Here is a 19,926-nt window from a genome sequence, read left to right as displayed (position 1 = left end):
CACTCTTAAGACAGGCAGGGCTGGATCCCGTGCCGAGCGTTATGTAATGTTGAAGGCGTTAGATAAGAGAACGGAGACTGCCAGAGAGCGGGGCCAGAGATATCCTATTCAGGCTTGGCCTTTTGGAAAATGACTTCATGGATTTGACAAACATCTCGGCCTGGTTTCTTCTCCCTCCTTTCGGGAGGAAGTGGGGGGGGGGGGGCGTGCAGGGTGGCCTTGGTGCTTCGACGCAGAGCCCAACACCCTAAGCCCAAAGTTTCACACGGTTATTGCCAATAACCATTGGAAACGAAGGCTGCACAACTTGTTGCAACAGTGAATCATTTCACAGAATTGAATGAGAAGCAGAATGTGAACTTGGGGGATGAGGACTGTCTCACCAGGCGACCCTGTCGCTCCTCCTGAATGGCTGTTTTCATTCCGCCCGCACATTCCGTCTCCGTGACGTGGGCCTAGCTCTGCTCGCCCACAACATGCGCATGGAGGGAAATATGCATCAAGATCTGTTCTTCATGCTCGTCATACTCTCATAAGACTTGCATGCAGCTTCTGGCTGGGAGTAACGCTAATACAACAAGGGTACATTAATGAACCGTTAATTAACATTAGTTAATGCAGTACTAGTAAGGGTTGACTGACAATTTAATAATTTAATTCAAAGTTAACTCATGGTCTGATGTTTGTTAGTTTACAATGGTATTCATGTAAATTAATTAAATTAATTATTCAATCGTTATTTAAAAGGGTTAACCCTTATGTTGAAACCTAAATAAAAGTCTAACCCTAACCCACTGACCCTAACACTACCCCTAACCCCTACGCTCACACTACCTATTAATGCTTTTATTGCATCAAATAACTTGAATGAATGGTTAATGCATGTACCCTTGTTGTAAAGTGTCACCAAACACCCTAACCACTACACCACCCAGCCTCTCTCCTCCTCTAACCCCCCTGCTGTCCTCTCCCCCGTCCCCCCACAACAGGCGGGGGTGGAGGGCCCGACGCGGCCCGGCGTGGTGGTCCAGGAGAGGAGGCTCCACGTGGGGGTCCACAACGGCTGGGGCTTCCTGGAGGAACCCCAGGTGGTGCTTCTGGAGCTGCAGGTGCCACCCGGAGGAGGAGGAGGAGGAGGAGGAGGAGGAGGAGGAGGAGGAGGCGGCAAGGGCCGGGTAGACAGCACCGCCAAGCAGGCTACGCTGACCAAAGACAGGTGGGTTCATAAGTCAGCGGCCAGCGACTGGAGCCGTGGGCCCAGGTTTTCCGGGACCCCGTGTTAGTTCAGAACAGGGGTGTACAAGCGGCTGGTGAGAGGTAGATGGTTTACAGGGAGCAGGTGGCGGCGCCGGGGAAACCACTACAGTAGGTTATTCCTTCAGCCCGGGAAAGGTGCATCAGCTGTCAGACGGAAACTAAATGTTTAAACAAAGACGGCGTTGCGTTGGTGAGGTGTACGGCCTGCTTGTTATTATGATGTTGCATCACCTGCTCCGGGGCACTTTAAATGATAGATGAGGCCCAGCGGGCGCGTCTGTTCTGTCTCCCTCTCTCTTTGTGCATCATCTCACACCTCGCAGCGCTCTCTCGCTCTCCGTCCATGTTCAGCCTTAGCTCCTCCTCCTTCAGCTAACCCCAGCCAAGCACCCCTGCCTGTTACAACAGCCCTGCAGCACAGAGAGACTGAGGCAAACTGCTCTGTCAGTTGAGTGTCGGGTCCGATTGCTCTCGCAGAGGAAAACACTGTTTTCAGAACAGCTCCAGATTTACCACCCAGAGAGTCATGGATGGCCTGGAATTTACTCAAACGCACAACACCTTACCATTAACAACAACAATACCATGACAAATCCACCAATACTTCCAATAACAAAACCACAACTACCAACACCAAAAACAAATCCATAACTACCACGACTTCTAATACCAAAAACAAAGCCACAATTGCATACTAATGCCAAAAACAATACCATCACTACCAGTACTACCAATACCACCCAGACTAATACGAACACCAACACTACCAACACTACTAGTACAAATAACAATACCCCCAAAAACTCCCAAAATCCAAACCACCAATAGCCCCAATAGGTAAAGTGAGAGAGGGACATAACTAATTTATTATGACTATGCGTTGGTCTGCTGCCCACTCCGGCCCAGACTCTGCTGTTGAGTCTGGCTGCATTACTGCTGCTCTTGGAGCTAATATGTTCAGCCAGGATGTACACACTAGGTTCACTAGTTGTTGTTTTTGCTTACTTGCTTACTAACTTTAAAATGGCATCCGTATGTCATAGGCTGGGTTGCACCAACATGGATTAACTCTTAAACTGGATTAAATCAAGGTTTAACTGTTAACCGTGTTGCACCAAACTTTAAACCTAGTTTAAACTTGGTTTAATATTAATCCTGGTTATATTTAACCCTTTGGTAATCTCAGTTTAAACTCCATTTAAACTGAGATTAAATTTACGTCTGTTGCACCAGTAATTTTAAACCTATTCTTAACCTGGTTTAACGGTTATATTTAAACCACCTCTGGATGAGGTTTATGTTAGGTTTATCACAGTTTTCTTGACAACATGGCTGTATATCTTCGCTGAATGGGGTTAGAGGAAAGAGTTAATCGCAGGAAAATTAAAGATAGGTTAAACCCAATTTAAATTTATGAAAATAGTTTTCACAGCTGCAGAATCATATCAATGCTTTTCTTTAACCTGAGCTACCATGTTGGAGCAACCCAGCTAAAAGGTCCGTAATCATTGGTGGTCCTCCGCCAGTTTGAAACATCCGCCTCCTCTCTCCTGCCGCATACTTTTTTGCCTTTGCATTGTAATTCAAGGCCGACCTGGACTGTGCCACTTGGGCAGGGGCCACTAATTTTCTCCCCTCTGTAAATATAGTCTTGGAAAATATAGACTCTGTAAATAAAAGCAACAAGTTAATCATTTATTCACGAGAGAGCTGGTGAATATATTGTGGTCCATCTTTATCAAGCATACATCGTGAATTTGTTCACATTTCGCCAGAATCCATCATCGCAGACACTGAACACAAACTAATCCTATTTTAATCCTTGTTTAAACTAGTTTAACTAATCCAGGGTTAAAACTAAGATGTGCAATGCGTCTCTGATTAATTATAAACCAGTTTAAACCTAGATTTACTAACCCTATATTAACCCTAAACCAGGATTAATTTAATCCATGTTGGTGCAACCCAGCCATAAAGTATTAAGCGTTTCTGACTATCTTTTAATGACTGAGTCACACTATGCATATTTGATAAAGAGCAACAGACAACTTGTTTTGTGAAAACTATATGCGATTAAACATGATATATAATTAACAACGATGGCAGACTCCCTCACCCACAATACGCGCGTAATGAAGTATTTATATGAAAATCACGTACCGCTTTTCCTAAACAATCGCAATAACGGCTCATTTCTAGCATAATCTTCATCTGCCGCGGTGTTGAGGGATCAATCTACCACACACAACCAACTCATTCTTTGCACTCGGTGGGAATTTGTCGGGTAGAAGCAGGAGGTGAACTTTAACGGCACTCTTTAAAAATAAATGACCCTCCCTCTTGTGGGCGCTGTTTACTTACCGTCCGGTGGCTTACCGTCGACCTTGCCACCATAACCAGAGCGCTCTGCTCTTCGCGGGCCCACCATCAAGATTCACTCAGCGCCGTCGTTAGTAGTTTCCGCGTAACCTCAGACCCCCATCGTCTGTCCTCGTAAGAGCTGATCCCCCCCCCCCCCCCTCTCCACAACATCATGGTGTTATGGGTCCCAGGGGTCTCTTCCTGCTTTATAGCCAATCAGAGATATGTCTCATACTGCCCACCCTGAGTGGGCTTGTGTGTGGGTGGGTGTGGTGTGTGTGTATGTGTATCTGTGTGTGACTATGTGTCATATTAGTGTATGTGTGTGTGTGTGTGTGTGTGTGTGTGTGTTTATGTGTCAGTGGGAGGCATGGGGTTCTTCGGACAGTGGCGGGTCACCCTTGCACCTTCCCAGTGAGATATGGTCCCTTCCTTGTCGATCTCCAGTGCCAAGGTCCCCCTCGCTCCCAGCGCCCAGATCGGAGGGCTTAGCTGTGTCAGAGAGCAGCGTGGTGCAGGCAGCACAGCCTCCCCTGGGCATGTTACAGCCTTGTTGGAACGAGGGAGATTCGGAGGCATCCTTGACGTGCTGATAACGCTGGCTTCTCGTGGGTTTATCCAGCATCAGAGTCAGTTCCCCGTACGTCAACGAGGACGGCAACCAAACACAGACAGCTGGTCCAGCTGCACTCTCTCATTTTCACATAGGTTCAAACGCATCACGATCACGGTTCTACCTACGAGACTACCTTATTCTCTCGGATCCACTCGTATTATCTGAAAGCCAAACTTTTCGGGGGAGACACGACAGAACTTGGGCGTGGAAACCAAATACTTCAAGGGGACGGAGTTCCGCCTTATTTTCTGTTTTGTTACAGATATGTTCCCACGAAGAAAAACTCAATCCCGAGAGTGGATGAAGCTTCCAGAGGGGGATTTATATTTCTCGTACAGTTGCCACAGTTGCTACACTGTGTTGATTTAAAGCCATTACGGATACTTTTTTTTGGTCTACTTCTGGTCGAGTTTGGGTTCACCAATTACCCTGCTCTCAGATCCCCTGCCTCCTGCGACTGGAGACGACCTCCTGCAACATGATTGGTCGAAAACAAACAAGTAGCGGTAGAAGTGAAGTCTCGTCCCCCAACAAAGGCTCCCATTGGCCTTTGACAGAATTGATTCCATATTGTTTCCTCCGTCGCTTCCTTCTTGAACCCTATTCAAGTGAGTTCACGTCAGGGCCCATAGCTGAGCTCTTGTGTGCTCTTTATGGAGCGACCAATCACTAAAACCAAACAACTTGACAGCACCAAACACAGGTTATTGCCATCGCTGTTTGCTATTGGCTTGGATCAGTGCCCGTAGCTACAAATGCAATAACCAGTATGTCACCAGAGATGGCTCTCCCCCTGCCGGGACTCTGTTATTGGTGCTACTCTGTTACATGGGATTGGGCTTGCCAAACCTGCCAGAGCAGTGGTGAGGCATGGCACTCAGGCTGCAATCTAATCTAATTGTTTAATTTCTGCAGTCACTTAAAGGAGCAGTCTAATGGATGTTGTAATGGGCATATCAAACTAAGAGTTGCCAGTGTGGGAGTACCAACACGCTAGTGATCCTCGTTGCATATGAGCACATAATATGTGCTCATATGTAATTACCATATACTATATGGTAATTACATATGTGATTATGGGGGTGTTTTTTTAACAAGTGAAAACCTTCTGCTACTCAATTAGCTTATTATGACTAACTTTAATTATTGTCTAGATAACAGATAGCATTACAATGCCGGCAGTTGGTTCGGCAGCTGTCTTGTCATCGGCGTAAAAAACAACAACAGGACAACGACGGCAAAGATAAGCTAAAGGCCTTACCATACACACACATAAATAGTCAAGTGTGTTTTTTCTTCCTCTTCTTCCCTCCGATTGATCGTCAAGGAGCTATCTGGCTGGTGCCGGCAAGAGAGAGCGAAGGAGAGATAGCAAAACAAATCTTAAGTGTTTCGCCTGTTGCGCTCTCTCCAGGGAGGCTGTGAAAACTCATCCGAGAGTCTTTGCCAAACTGCTTGCTCGCCACCACCCCCACCATCATCACTACCAACAACATCATCATCATCATTACCACCATCGTCATTAACATCATCATTAACATTTAGCACCACCGACGCCTTCATCATGATAATCCTCCTCAACCTCACCACCACCACCACATCCGCCTTCCATTGCTCCTTATTTGTAAACATCTGAACAGCAGTAAAGGAGAGGAGCTTCTTCTTATTAGCGTAGGTGAGCTTTCTGCACTCGGTGCGGTGGGAGGGGACTAATTGAAGCTACTTTGGGGTCATTCCGAGGCGTTGCCTTTGGCAAGCACACAAGTTTGTGGTTGTTTGCTGATCAGTTGACTTGTACCTCTACAAAGGATTAAAACCAAAACATGGCAATGACCTGCCGCTCTTTTATTGGACTTGTTTGAAATCCAATTTGTCCAAACTCTTGTTGTTTACCATTATTCTATAATCTCCTGTCCTCCCTCTGTTGTTGTGCTGCATCTTATCTCTTACCCTCGCCCGCTTTCGCTCTATCGCTCTCGCTCTAGCTTTCTCTCGCTCTTGCTCCTTCTGTTTTTGGCTTTCTGCCCTGTAAATGCTCTCTGGCCTAGTTGATGCTCCTGCCCTATCTTTATCTCCCCCTCTCTCTCTCTCTCTCTCTCTCTCTCTCTCTCTCTCTCTGGCTCTCTCTCTCTCTCTGGCTCTCTGTACCTCAATTTATCTCGTACTTACAATGCACCTCATTGTGTGTGTGTGTGTGTGTGTGTGTGTGTTTGTCCTCAGCAAGGCGCTGGCGTCCCTTCCCGTATCTCTGGGCCTCCGCAGTAGCCTGGAGCTCCAGCTGGCCAATCACAGCGCACTGGCCGTCGTCTTCCAGCTGGAGTACGTCTTCTCTGCTCCACTGGGCCGGGACAACACGGTGAGAGAGAGAGGAGAGGTAGAGAGAGGTAGAGGGGTGGGGAGAGAGAGGGGCCGGGACAACACGTGAGAGAGAAGAGAGGTAGAGAGAGGTAGAGGGGTGGGGAGAGAGAGGGGCCGGGACAACACGGTGAGAGAGAGGAGAGGTAGAGAGAGGTAGAGGGGTGGGGGAGAGAGAGGAGAGGTAGAGAGAGGTAGAGGGGTGGGGAGAGAGAGGGGCCGGGACAACACGGTGAGAGAGAGGAGAGGTAGAGAGAGGTAGAGGGGTGGGGAGAGAGAGGGGCCGGGACAACACGGTGAGAGAGAGTAGAGGTAGAGAGAGGTAGAGGGGTGGGGAGAGAGAGGGGCCGGGACAACACGGTGAGAGAGAGGAGAGGTAGAGAGAGGTAGAGGGGTGGGGAGAGAGAGGGGCCGGGACAACACGGTGAGAGAGAGGAGAGGTAGAGAGAGGTAGAGGGGTGGGGAGAGAGAGGGGCCGGGACAACACGGTGAGAGAGAGGAGAGGTAGAGAGAGGTAGAGGGGTGGGGAGAGAGAGAGGCCGGGACAACACGGTGAGAGAGAGAGAGAGAGAGAGAGAGAGAGAGAGAGAGAGAGAGAGAGAGAGAGAGAGAGAGAGAGAGAGAGAGAGAGAGAGAGAGAGAGAGAGAGAGAGAGAGAGAGAGAGAGAGAGAGAGGGAGGCCGGGACAACACGGTGAGAGGTAGAGGGGAGGGAGAGAGACGGAGAGGGAGACATCAAGCAAGAGATGTAGTGTGGGAGAGAGAGGGAGAAGCGGAGAGAGGGAGGAAGAGAGACTATACACTATGTGCAAACATTACACAATCATTTTGTAAGGTCATCTGTTTTAATCATATTTTACACCCTAAAATGTCCTGCACCTTGAGGAAAGCGGTGAATGGATTTTTCAGTTAAAAAAAGCAGAAGAAAAAGGTGCTGAAAGGCTTAAATTCCTCTTCTCCTGTGCAAGCTCCCCAACATACAGATGAGGTTTTGTGTGCTTGTGGTTTTAAGGGAAAGAAGAAGATGAAGCGATAAACCTGTTATGATGTGCCTGTTATTACCTGGTATATTCTAATGTGCATGCATGCATACAAATACATCGCTTTCCAGTATTGTTGTCATGTTTAAACGCCTGCGCTTCGACCCCAGGCCAAGTTATAATGGTACACATGATCTCACTCACTCACTCACTCACTCACTCACTCACTCACTCACTCACTCACTCACTCACTCACTCACTCACTCACTCACTCACTCACTCACTCACTCACCCACACACACACCTACACACACCCACATAAAGGGCCCCATCTTCCATCTTCCTTCCTCTTCTCCGGACGAGATCTCTCTACGCATCCTTGTAGATTACTCACGTGTCTCGTGATTCGCCGTTCCCCGAGGAAATTAAACCTGGGATCCTTGGCCTGGCGAACTCAAGCAAACAAACAAACAAACACACACACAAACGCAGAATGAAAAATGGGCTCTGTTGTTGTCGTTTGGATGTGGGAGGAATTTGATTGGGCACAATGGTTGCACACGGAAGAACCTTTTGAATTTCCATCTCCGTGGAGACGGAGGAGGTTTAAAACAGGATTGGCGGCTCGCTGATTAGCCATCGTCTAGGTGATAGCGGTGGTTGCGGGGGGAGGGGGCAACATCTTTATTGAAACATAACTCATACAATCATGACCCCTCAGTGCTCACATTACATTACAATACAATAATTTAGCTGACACTTTTTATCTAACACGACTTGAGTCGTGACGACAATGAGTATATGCAACCGTGAAGATATAACCCAGAAATTGCAAGAACGACGCACGTACATCCATGTACGATCCATTAAATAGGCAAACCGCGTCGAGTGATGTTTGTTTTCGTCGTCCGCGTACGACAGCTGGATCTCTCTCCGAACTGCATGTAACATCGACTCTGAAGATGGTGTATAGACCACTCTGCCTCACACGGTGGATTTCATATTTATAATCATTGACGGGCATGCTTGTGCCTTTCATGCACAGTGCAGAAGGACAGATGAGTGGGTTGAAAGAGGGAGAGAGAGTGAGAGAGATCACATGTGTCATAGGACACTTTGGCGTGCTAAGCCTCAACCCCAGGATTTTAAATATATACATCAGAACAGACGAATGGCATGAATCCATCGTGTGTGTGTGTGTGTGTGTGTGTGTGTGTGTGTGTGTGTGTGTGTGTGTGTGTGTGTGTGTGTGTGTGTGTGTGTGTGTGTGTGTGTGTGTGTGTGTGTGTGTGTGTGTGTGTGTGTGTGTGTGTGTGCCAGCCCGTGTGTGCGTGTGGTAACATATTATGTGGTCAAAATTGATCACCACCTGGACACACCATACGCACATGCATTTCGGATGTGTGCATTTCTAAGCTGGTTCCATACATATAGATAATACCTACAGTACATTGCTAAGTTGGTTATTGATATACATGCATTCGATATACATGCATAATACATACATCGCTAAGCTGGCTCTACACACATACATAATGCATACATCGCCAAGCTGGTTGTATATACATTCATAAAACATACAATGCTCATGCGGTGTGGGGCTGGGGACCCACAGCCGTCCCTCTCCCCAGATCCAGGGGACGGCACTTAGGGGGGCCGGCCACACGTCCAAGCCCATCTGAAGCGGCCCAGTCGGGGAAAGATCACCGTGATTATGTGCGTGGGTGAAATCGGCAGCTCTTTATGCATGCCACGGGACCTGGAAGGCCACCCCTCCCCCGTAGAGTGAGTGTGTGTCTGTGTCTGTGTATGTGTGTGTGTGTGTGTGTGTGTGTGCGCGCTCTTGTACGTTCTCGCCCATGTGTGTTCTTCACCGTCTTGGGTCAGCGGATCACCAATAAAAAAAAAAGGCTGGGGAAAAAAAAAGAAAAAGGCGGCGGTAGCGAGCCCTCCACTGACTCATGGCGGGGTGTTTTCCATTGTGCATTTAGTTTGTCTCCACAAGACGCCACATTCTCTTATCCCCGCGCCGCTAAACGCTGCGCGTGCCGCTGCTGTATCGGCACACAGTGTACTGAAGAGCTGTGAGCGGAGGGGGGGGGGTTCTATAGGAGGTGATTAGAAACCATGGAAGATGCAAACATCTTTCCAACCCGAACCGTCTGTCTGTCTGTCTAGCTGGCTTGCTGGCTGGCTGTCTGTCTGGCTGGCTGGCTTCGTATCTATCATTCTGTCTATTCATCTATCATTCTGTCTGTACAGCTAATTTTCTATCTTTAGATATATCTGTGTGTGTGTGTGTGTGTGTGTGTGTGTGTGTGTGTGTGTGTGTGTATAATATATATTTATCAAAGAGTTTATTGCTCCATGTCATTATATAATGTGTGAGGAAGTGGGCCGCGTTATCAGCAAAGCTTCCCCATTCTGTCTTATCACCTCTGCCTCATCTGCCACGACTCCCTGACGTTAACAAGCCAGAGGCAAACCAGAGCGAATTGAGCTCAGTGTTGGATAGTGCGTGTGCACCAATAGCTCTGATTCATTGCCACATCCCGTTCTCAGCGCTAAACGTAAAGAGAAATGTGGCAGTCGGCGCCCCCAGTTTGTGTGATTCATGTGTGTTCATTGTATGCCGCAAATCAAGTTTTTCAAAATAACTGTCGTTCTCTTAAGTGTTTAGAATTACAGATGGACTCGTTATTGTGATGCAAAGTTCACAGTGTGGAGGGTGTGAAGCCTGAAAGCTGACGAGGGGTAGGTCGTCCTACTACCTGGAAAGATGGGACCTGTTTCGGGCTTGTTAACACAATACAAGTACACTACAATCAGTAGTCAATCAAAAGTCCAGAAGAAAAACACGTTTTGAGTTGATTGATTGGGATGCCAACCAGCAAAGTTTAGTTTTCAAGGGTATCAGACCCCTTAGTTTTGTTGAACTTCGTTAACTTCAACTGGTTTATATTGTAGCATCTGTAAGGAGTATTGGTGTAGTATGTTGGAGAGCATGTGCAATAATAATGAATGGCTCTCAGTTAATTCTGGTATTGGGGTATTCTCTACTTGGGGTATTGAACTGTATTTTAGCCTCAAATTAGACCAAGTGGTGGGCGTGTGTGTGCGCGTGTGTGTGTTGGCCTCAGAGTGGGGGTAGAGGGTGGGGACACTATGGGGGGACTCGGTACGAGTGTCCTTCCTCCTGAGGGGAAAGGGGGGGCAGAGAGAGCTAAAGTAGCGTCTCCCTCCCCATCTCAAAGCTCCCACTGGCCAGTGAGAGCCTCGGGCGCGTGGCCCCCTGCCCGTTCCCATACCCATACCTCTTTGGCCGTTGTTAGCAACAGGAGCTATAGGGCGCAGTGCCAGGTAACCCTGCCGCTCGGGGTGACAGCTGCAGAGCAGGAGAGATGGGCGGGGGGGTGGAGGGCGGGTTGAGGGATCTGAGGTGGGCCTGCGTCGAGCTCCTGCCTTGGGGAAGGCAGGCCTGGAGCGCCGGCTGGGGGGCAAAGAAAGAAAGAAAGTAATTTAGTTGTAGTTCTTCTAGCGGGATCTAACCTTGTTCCCACGCGCTCTAATCTCACGAGGCAGGCCTGGAGCGCGGCGCTGCAGACCTGTGTTATCGGCAAGAGGGAGGGCGGGACTTCGGAGGGACAGATATCCGCTTCAATCCCTTCTGATAGAGGCATGTCCTCTGTTACATGTTTCAGATATTGCTCATCTAATCCTTCGTAAAAAATCCTCCATATTTATTCCTTGTCTTTGTTGTTGTTGTTCTTGTCATGTTGTCTTGTGCTTATTCGTCTCGCTCCGGTGTCTGTTAACAGGCGTGCACGGCATATAGGAAGTAAGAGAACTGACATGCTGTCAAGGTAGACTGGGACACAACTCTGGATCGTCTCTGAGCCTAATCAGGATCCATAAAACGGCTTCAGGCTGTGATTGCCTCCCTGTCTGTGTACTTATCACTCACACTAAACCAATGAAGCCCTACATCTCAATTTGTCACAAACACGACTCAAGAGTCACAATTCTGTTTTTTTTTATGAACTAATTTTTTAACCAGTTGCAGACGTTCTCGTCGTCATTGTGAAGTCATCATTATCGTCATTATCTACACTACTTGTCTAGCTTGAGTTTATTCGACAAGAGGTTTTAACTTAATTGAGGGAAGGACAGACCATTTGGAACACACCGCCTACATTTCCACATTACCTTTGTTCTTTCAGAATCAAAAACTTCTTCATGAAAAACTTGTGGTCTCTGGTATTTCCGTGGCCACTAGATGGGGCTGTGCTGCACATTTTAACGTGTGTAGCATTCCCTGTGTTCCGGTCTGTGTAGGCACACCAACAGCAGGCTTCTTTCCCTCTTCGTTTGATTTATCAGAATCATGACATTTAGTTTTGCTCTCTAAATTCTATTGTACTGCTCAGAGTCAATCCTCTCTGAGTGTTAACTGGCTATTACGGTTCTCATATTTTGAAAGGTAAGGAAGACTTGATGACACAGGACAAAACATTAAGCATGAGGTAAGAAAAGAGAAACCGGCATGATACTATGACTGGTCCCACTTCAGACTTTAATTGCAGCTGTCTCTGGCTTGCACCCTTTTGAAGTCCTTCTAGAGACGCTCTAAAGCGAGCATGTCGCTCATCTTGTCTCCATGCATCACAGAGGCTGAGAGCATATACCAGAATGGTTTCGGTGACCGTAAATATTAAACTTTGCACTCTTTGAAAAATCCCATATCTCTTTTTGTTCTCCCTTGTTCTCTTCTTCGCTCTCTCTCTCTTCCTTCCCTGGACTCTCATGGTTATTCAGTGCTATCTGAATAACTCATTGAGTACGTTCAATGGAGGACACCTGAACACCAGAATCAAACATTCTCATTGACCAACCGAAGTGTGGTTGAGAAAAAGGGTCTACACCTGTTTGACATGGGACACCCTTTCATTATTAATTTCCTATGTGCCGGGTTTTTCATTCCAGTGGTTCTCTGTAATACGCTGTAGAAATTAACATGACAACCATAGCAATTTATTGTCCGTACCCAAACCCACCTAGGTTCTTGGCGTGGCAATTTCCTTTAACAGTTATTGCGTCTAGGACAGATGAGATTTCTAAATGCAAAAAAGCACACAATTATATATATATATGTGTAGACATATGTAGACAATTAACCTAGGTTTAATGCATGCATACAGTAGACTCCTCTAGCCGAGTGAGTCCAGACATACAGTTATTTATACCGTTTCAGATCCTCCCCACATTGCAGATGTCAATAATCAAATCAGGTAATGTTTACCCAAGACACAGAGTTGCCTGTGTTCTCATCAAGCAAAAGAGTGCCTAAGAGGATGTCTTCCCCCTTGTGACCGGTTTACCCAAGTTGCAAAGGTTAAAGTTATTGGTTGACTCTAAGGAAGGTAGGCCGGCTACCCATTGGAAAGGGTTTACATTTATTATTATTAGTCCTATTATTAGTTATAATTACTATTAGTTGTTTTACCAGGGTAGTCACATTGAGACAAATGAGCCCTGGCCAAGAAAGACAGCACCTAGCTAAAGACACATAAAAACAGAGAAACAGATTTAGATGCCAATGATGAAGGTGCGGAAGGTGATTTAGATGCCACTGAGGAAGGCTGTCCAGCTGACCAGAGCACAAGGGTTAAGATTTTGACGACATCGCTCACACATCGGTGAGGTGGCTGAACCAAGCACAAAGGTCAATACGTAGACGACACTGAGCAAAGGCAGGTTGGCAAGACAATACACGGAATGGAAAACAAAGCATATATGACTAAAATGTAGCAACATATGGATTTTTCCATCACATTCTGTGACAGGAGTATGCGCTTAATTTGTATTCTAGGTACTATCGCATCCAAGAAATAAACGCCTACGTCATGTCTTCCCTTCCATTGAAGAGGAGGGGATACAATCAGTTTTTTACTCATGCTAACCGCGACTCATTCATCCGCTGAAGTGCCCCCTGGAGCTGAGAGGAAGGAAACCGCTGGAAAGACCCAGCACTGCTCTCTCTCCCCCTCCGCCCCGGCAGGGCAGCGGTGCGCTGCATAACAGCCCTAACGGAACTGTACCAACAGGGGCCGCCTTCATCTGGCTCCAACAGTCGGCCAGCTCCACACCTCACACCCTCTAATGAAACAAGAGAGCCCAGCGCCAGTTCCCCTTTCATCCAATCATACCCGGACCGTCCGCCGGCCCTGCTGGACCCGCTGCAGAAACGCACGGGTCAGTGGTGAGGAGCTACGGGTGGGCGGATCGCACCATCCCACCACCCACCCCCCCCCACCACACACCCCCCCCCTTAATTGCGGCCTGTCAATGCCAATTTATCCCCCGTGTGACTCCCCAAGTCATCCACGCCTGCCACTCCCGATCTCTTATCAGGGGCATCATATACGGGCGCTATGATCCGTCGTCACGATGCCGCCCGGTGCTTGACGTGGCTCTGTCAATTGAGCCATGTAATGCAAGGCCTTATCGCCATAATGCAGCAAAATGACGCTTGTCGCATCGTCTTGTCTCCTTCCACTAGCGTTGTACATGCGGATGCCTTTGACGTAATGGAAATGGAATCGTGTCCAGGACTTAAGAGCAAGGCATGAGAGTGGCTGTCCCTGGGAAACGGTGGTGGGGGGCAGTGTCAGTCACAGACATGGAAGAGGGGGAGGTTAGGCAGTAGATGGGATGGATAAAGGGTGATCCAGGACTGGATGGCGGTGCCTGAGAGCATGCTTCAGGGGCCCTTGACAGCCTTTTCTGTAAAGAGAGGTGCCTTACCGGTAAATCATCCACTGTATGGTAATTAGGACTTCAATTAGCACCTGCATTTCAGGAAAAGTTGCAGAAAAAGGTAGCTTTGACACACACACACACACACACACACACACACACACACACACACACACACACACTGAGTCCCTCTCTGTTTGAATACAGCCGACACCGAAGCAGAGGTGGTAATGAGCTGGTCTTGGTGCGGCGTCATCCTGACCCATGTGGCTTGGTTAACTGACACGTAGGATCACTTAATGTCAGATAGATGTGATGCTGGTAATGTGCATGCTTTTGGATTATCGCACTATCGAGTGTTTCAATGTGTGCTCTGGATCCACACTTTGTTCAGACGTCATGTGGGCATGCATGCAAGCTGGGGTTGAATTTGAATGCAATGGTAATCAAGGCAAATCCATATTCAAGCCGTATCCCTTCAGGCGATTGCGCGTGACTTTTATGGCCTGGATCAAGCAGTCACACTGTCCACCTGATTTCCCTTCTATCTATTGATGCCACTTATCCATTCATAGTGTGTTTACTCACTCTTATCTCACATCACATAATCATCGTCGGTATTAGCTTAGTGGGGCTCTTAACGCCAGCGCTCTGGGACATCGCGGTCATAGTTCAGATCTTGCTGTTAGCCCATGCATGCAGTAATAGGCAACAAGAATCCCCTAACCAGCACATACAGTGGAATTAGTCCTGTTTCATGGCCACATCCCCCTCGGGAACGGCAACAACAAACAAGGCTTTAATTGAGGACTAGGTAGCCGACAGCGGGCCTCCGGGCTGAGCGCCGTTCGTCCCAGCCGGGCGGCAGGGATCTCAGCTCGGTTGCCTCTTGACCCTTGACCCTTCGCAATTATCGCTCCGTCTCTCACACCGTCGCCAGATGCTGTCCTTCTGGTGGTGTGGGCGCAGGTTTTTTTTTTTTCCCCGCCCCGCACGATACAATGAACCTTTTTTGCGATGCTGCCACTTCAATAATCTATTCATGCCTTCCTCAATCTGAGGGATCCAAGTCAAACTGCGTGCAGGGTAGACACCGGTGACATGACCCGCGGCAGACTTTATTAAAGCTGTACGTCTTGCTTCCCTGTGCCACGGAGACTGCCATTAGGATTTTAATTGGCTCCCAGTCACATACTCTGTAGTGTAGGCTGTTGTTGTCTTTGCCCTCTGACTGCAATTACGTGTGTTGTTCATGTGTGTGTGTGTGTGTGTGTGTGTGTGTGTGTGTGTGTGTGTGTGTGTGTGTGTGTGTGTGTGTGTGTGTGTGTGTGTGTGTGTGTGTGTGTGTGTGTGTGTGCGTGCGTGCACATGATCATGGCTCTAATGATGTCTGCTGGATGGACAGGCCCTTTGCAGCAGCTGCTCGCCCACATTCAAATCACCAATAAATAACTTGTTTGACGTTGACGTTTCAACCTGCACCTACGTGCGACTCCGATGGTCCCAGGTCCGTCGCCGGGCAACGGCACAACAAGCCCTGGTCCAGAGGCATTAGGTTGCCCCCCAACCCCCAGCTATATATTTGTTTGGGGGGGGGGGGCTTAGCTGAAATGTCACACAAATGTTAATTAAATGCTAATCAAACATCTTAAGCTGGGATGTAATGTCATTGGGATTTGGGGAGCGATATATTTAGGTCACTGCTTTAAGGAGAAACCCCTCCCCTACCTTCTATTTTTTTCCCAATGAAGATGATGATGATGAAAAGGCGGAGCATCGTTGAGGCTGAGGCACGGAAAAAAACGACCACCCCCCCCTCCCCCCAGAGACGCCTCGTCCCATGGCCCAATTAAAATGATTGCCAGCTCTCCCCCCGTGGAGAGGTGCATCAATCTCCCTGTAGAATGGGCACAGAGTCAGTGTAACCCTGTCCGCCTGTCTGCCAGCACCCAGTCCCTCTTCACTCTCTGATCCTCCCTGGCAGACGACGAGAGGGGGAGAGGGGGGGGGGGGGGGGGGAGAGAGAGAGAGAGAGAGATAGAGAGAGAGAGAGAGAGGACGACAGAAACCGAGGGAGGGGGAGAGAGGGTTGGGGGGGGGGGAACTACGGAGGAATGCGAGAGACGAAGAAGAAGCAGGCGGCAGATAGTGGGGGAGAGGCGGACGGGGGAGATGGTGGGGGTGTAGTCAGAGAGAGGAAGATAGGGGGAGAGGGTTGTGGTCAATAATGCTCGTTGCATGTGGCCTTGCAATCTTGTGACCGATATTGAGTTGCAGATTGCTGCATCAATTTCGATTTTGTTTTAAGCCAAGTAACAAATCCTATGTTGCAGAAACCAATCCTTTGGAGACCATCTCAGCAGTGAAGCTATTCACTGCATCCCACTGCGTCTCCCCGGCGATTCGTTATATTCTGGTCCAAAATTAATATTGAGTTGATTCAGGCTTCACTTTGTCTTGCTCTGGTGAGCATTATGAGACGTTTCAGTCAAGATAACCCACCCTTCCATTCTGATCTAACCTATTAACATAACATCACGCATTCCATGATAGTTCACCTGTGGTAATGGTCACACAACTCAACGCAATCGCCAATAAGTGCTTCCTTCATACCGTAATACCCTATACCTACCTAAGATCTACCTACGAGGGACACACTAAGGTCTCCTTTGAAGCTCCAAAGAGTTCAGTGTGTACTCTAAACAGGACCTTCCTCCTCCAACGTTTGTTTGCTGGAACACTGTTCCGCTTTACAAAGGAGGACCTGGTCACAATGGCTGTGTGCGTCTACCGTCTCTCTCCATGCAACCGCAACTGAATGCTTCATTTTCAGTTAAAAGATCAAGATAAGCCGACAGCGTGGTATGAAAGGTTCACATTCAATTGGCCCGTGTAAGGCGGTGGTGCTCTTTCCATGGAGCTTGTCCTCAGGACTCATCATTTGGCATCTCCACACTGAGCCCTATTTGACCTTGGCTATGCCCCCGGTGGCAGGCCGGCCTCATTTGTGCTGCAGTTCTCTAGCTCTTTCTTCAGACGGATCGGTAAGACGCTCGGGGTTCTGGTGCTCTTAAATGAGTGATCGTGATTCCTGTTCGGCTCACGTCCTCCAGGCCTGCTCATTGCTGGGTGTGCGTGGCACGCTCACTGGGCTGGTGCCTGTCACAGTGGCCCGGCTGAGACTTGAAGCTCAACAGACTGCAGTAATGGTAATAACTGTCAGCCTCTGTCGTCCACCGACGCACACATCCCTCTAATTTAGGATTAATTCCCTCCATTTTCTGTAGTTGCAGAAATCCACGCCTGTTCTTTTGGGTTTCGCAGTGGTGGTTTTTCCCTCTGGTCTAAAGAATTAAGGTCTTGTTTTCATGTCGAACTAGTGAAGAGTTCTTTTCATGTGTGATTCCTTGGCCTTTTCGTCACAACCCCGAAAAAAAACCCACCTTTCTTTTCTATTCCTGTACACTATATCTATGAAAACTCAGTCATGTAGCATCGGAATGAAGAGCTCATCTGATATTGATTGTGTAATTTGCTTCTTCTCAATCTCACTTGTAAATTACTCGTGTCGGAAAATGTCTTCTTAATTAATACCGGAACATTTGTTTTCCCTTGACGGTTTGCCAGACTTGCAACAATTTAACAACCGCTTGGCCTTGGCTCTCAGAATTTGCTACCATGTTCAAAATGTGTGTGTAGTTCAAGGAAGGGCTTGTCAACCATTGGGTGTCTGGCTACGGTGAGAGGTTGATTTGTGTGTCATGAGCGCCTCGTCACTGCAACAATGCCTTGACATATTTGTGTTGAAGACGATGTGGATTCTTTTGTATTTATTGTTTTTCTCGCCGCTCTGTTTTTAATAATTACTTTTTACTCCGGGTTACAGACACTTCTCATTTCTATTTTGAGATACTTTTACCACTCAAAAGAGTATCTGTATTTTACACTTCTAAACAAGCTTGATTGATTCTTCCCTGGGAGGAAAGACCGCAGATTTGAGCGATTGTGCGTTGACATGGCCCTTTTCTGTTTGGAAATTGCTGCTGCCTGCTTTTGTTACTGTCACCAACCATCTGCACTTCCTTGTCCCCTCATCAATGTTTTCCTCCAAGTGCATTTCCATGTCACCGCTTTTGAATGTGGCCTTCAATTATCACACCAGTAGTCTGGTAAATGTCAGTGTAAATGCTTGCAATCCTCACAGCCTCACAAACAGGCTTTGACCAAGGCCACTGTGAGAAAGGATTCGAGAGCCACACATAATTGTATAGTATGTGTCAAACAGTGTGCAAGTGTTAGTGTTTCAAAAAAACAAAAACACGAAACATGAATGCACAGCTGTCAACGGCAGACGCAACCATTGATCGGGGATTTCAGAGTTCAGGCCCAGCCGATCTGTGATTCTCCGGAGACGACTAACTTTCAGCCTTGCAAATATCAATACGCCCAGTGCGATATTGTGAAGGCAAAGCGCTCCCAGCCTCCACCTACACAAGCAAACTGTTGTAATCCTTATCTGTGCTGTCATATAATTGCGAGGATGCATGTATTAAGCCCCTGTTTGCCTTGGAATGGGGTGGACTGTTTGCCTGTGGAGAAGGGGCCCTGGAAGGAGGCTTTACTCGCATAATGAGACTGTTGTGTACGCATCTGAATCACCGGCGCTATTTTTACCATTGATATCGTTTTGGTTACTCTGATCACGAGCAGAGAGCTGCATGTATATACCTTGAAAGCCTTTTGTAGCCCCCCCCTCCCCGAGCTGCCACCGCTGTGCGCTTTTCATATGTAGATCACATGCTTTGATGCACACACGGAAGAGCCTTCAAACTAGCGCATTGAAAGCACTACCATGTTTCATGTCGATGTAAGCCTGGTATTCTCTCAATGGGCGGGGGATTAGGTTTTTCTTCTTACTGGTTTGGGTTTTACTATTTTTTTAAGTACTATTTCTTTAATATTTGTGAAACTTTGTGTTGAGTTCATCTATGTGTTATGGGGTTGGCTTAGGCCAGGAGGTAGAGCGGGTTGGCTTGTAACAGGAAGGTTGCATGTTCGATCCCCGGCTCCTCCTAGCTGCGTGTTGAGGGGTCCCCCTCAACACACCATACCCTAATTACTATTACTATTAGATTTATTGCTGTTTTTTAATTATGTTTTATGTCACAAACGATTGCATCACAAACAACGACAATGTCACAATTGCGTATTATTAAAAATAAATGATTGATCTCGGGGAACAGTTATTACATTTTTTATATTGCTTTATACTCTGGGATTTAGCCGTGTTGGTAATTTGTTTCTTAAATATATTATTATTTGGGTGACATGTGTAATCAAAGACTTATTAAACATCCCAGGTGGGACACATGATAAGTGGCAAGGCTTTCCTCTGCCACGGGCCGGTTAGCCTTCCGCTACCCCAAATCCTGGTTCAGTGCCCTACAGCCTGCATAAGCTGCTCACAGCCGCCCCTCAGTGCCTTCAAATCTACGATTTGGCTTCGTTAACTAGTGCGGCCAGTGTTCGGCGACAGAGCTGACAACCAAATACATGCCGGGTCTATAATCGTGTCGTGTGTCATTCGGTTTTGACGTCCCAC

The 19,926-nt window shown here is 47.6% G+C and overlaps 1 protein-coding gene across 1 annotated transcript in view; it reads left to right on the top strand.

Annotated features, from left to right (window-relative positions):
- Nucleotides 1–19,926, top strand: part of nphp4 (nephronophthisis 4) — a gene marked incomplete at its 5' end in the record, with an annotated part of 135,139 nt that overhangs the window by 30,106 nt on the left and 85,107 nt on the right. The window contains 2 exons of the mRNA XM_084479769.1: nt 990–1,216; nt 6,455–6,590. Of these exons, the coding sequence (XP_084335895.1) occupies nt 990–1,216; nt 6,455–6,590 (363 nt within the window). The remainder of the gene's footprint in view (nt 1–989; nt 1,217–6,454; nt 6,591–19,926) is intronic.

Source organism: Micromesistius poutassou (assembly GCF_964030765.1).
Source record: "Micromesistius poutassou genome assembly, chromosome: 15".
NCBI lineage: Eukaryota > Metazoa > Chordata > Actinopteri > Gadiformes > Gadidae > Micromesistius > Micromesistius poutassou.
This window is presented reverse-complemented; position numbering and strand designations above follow the sequence as displayed.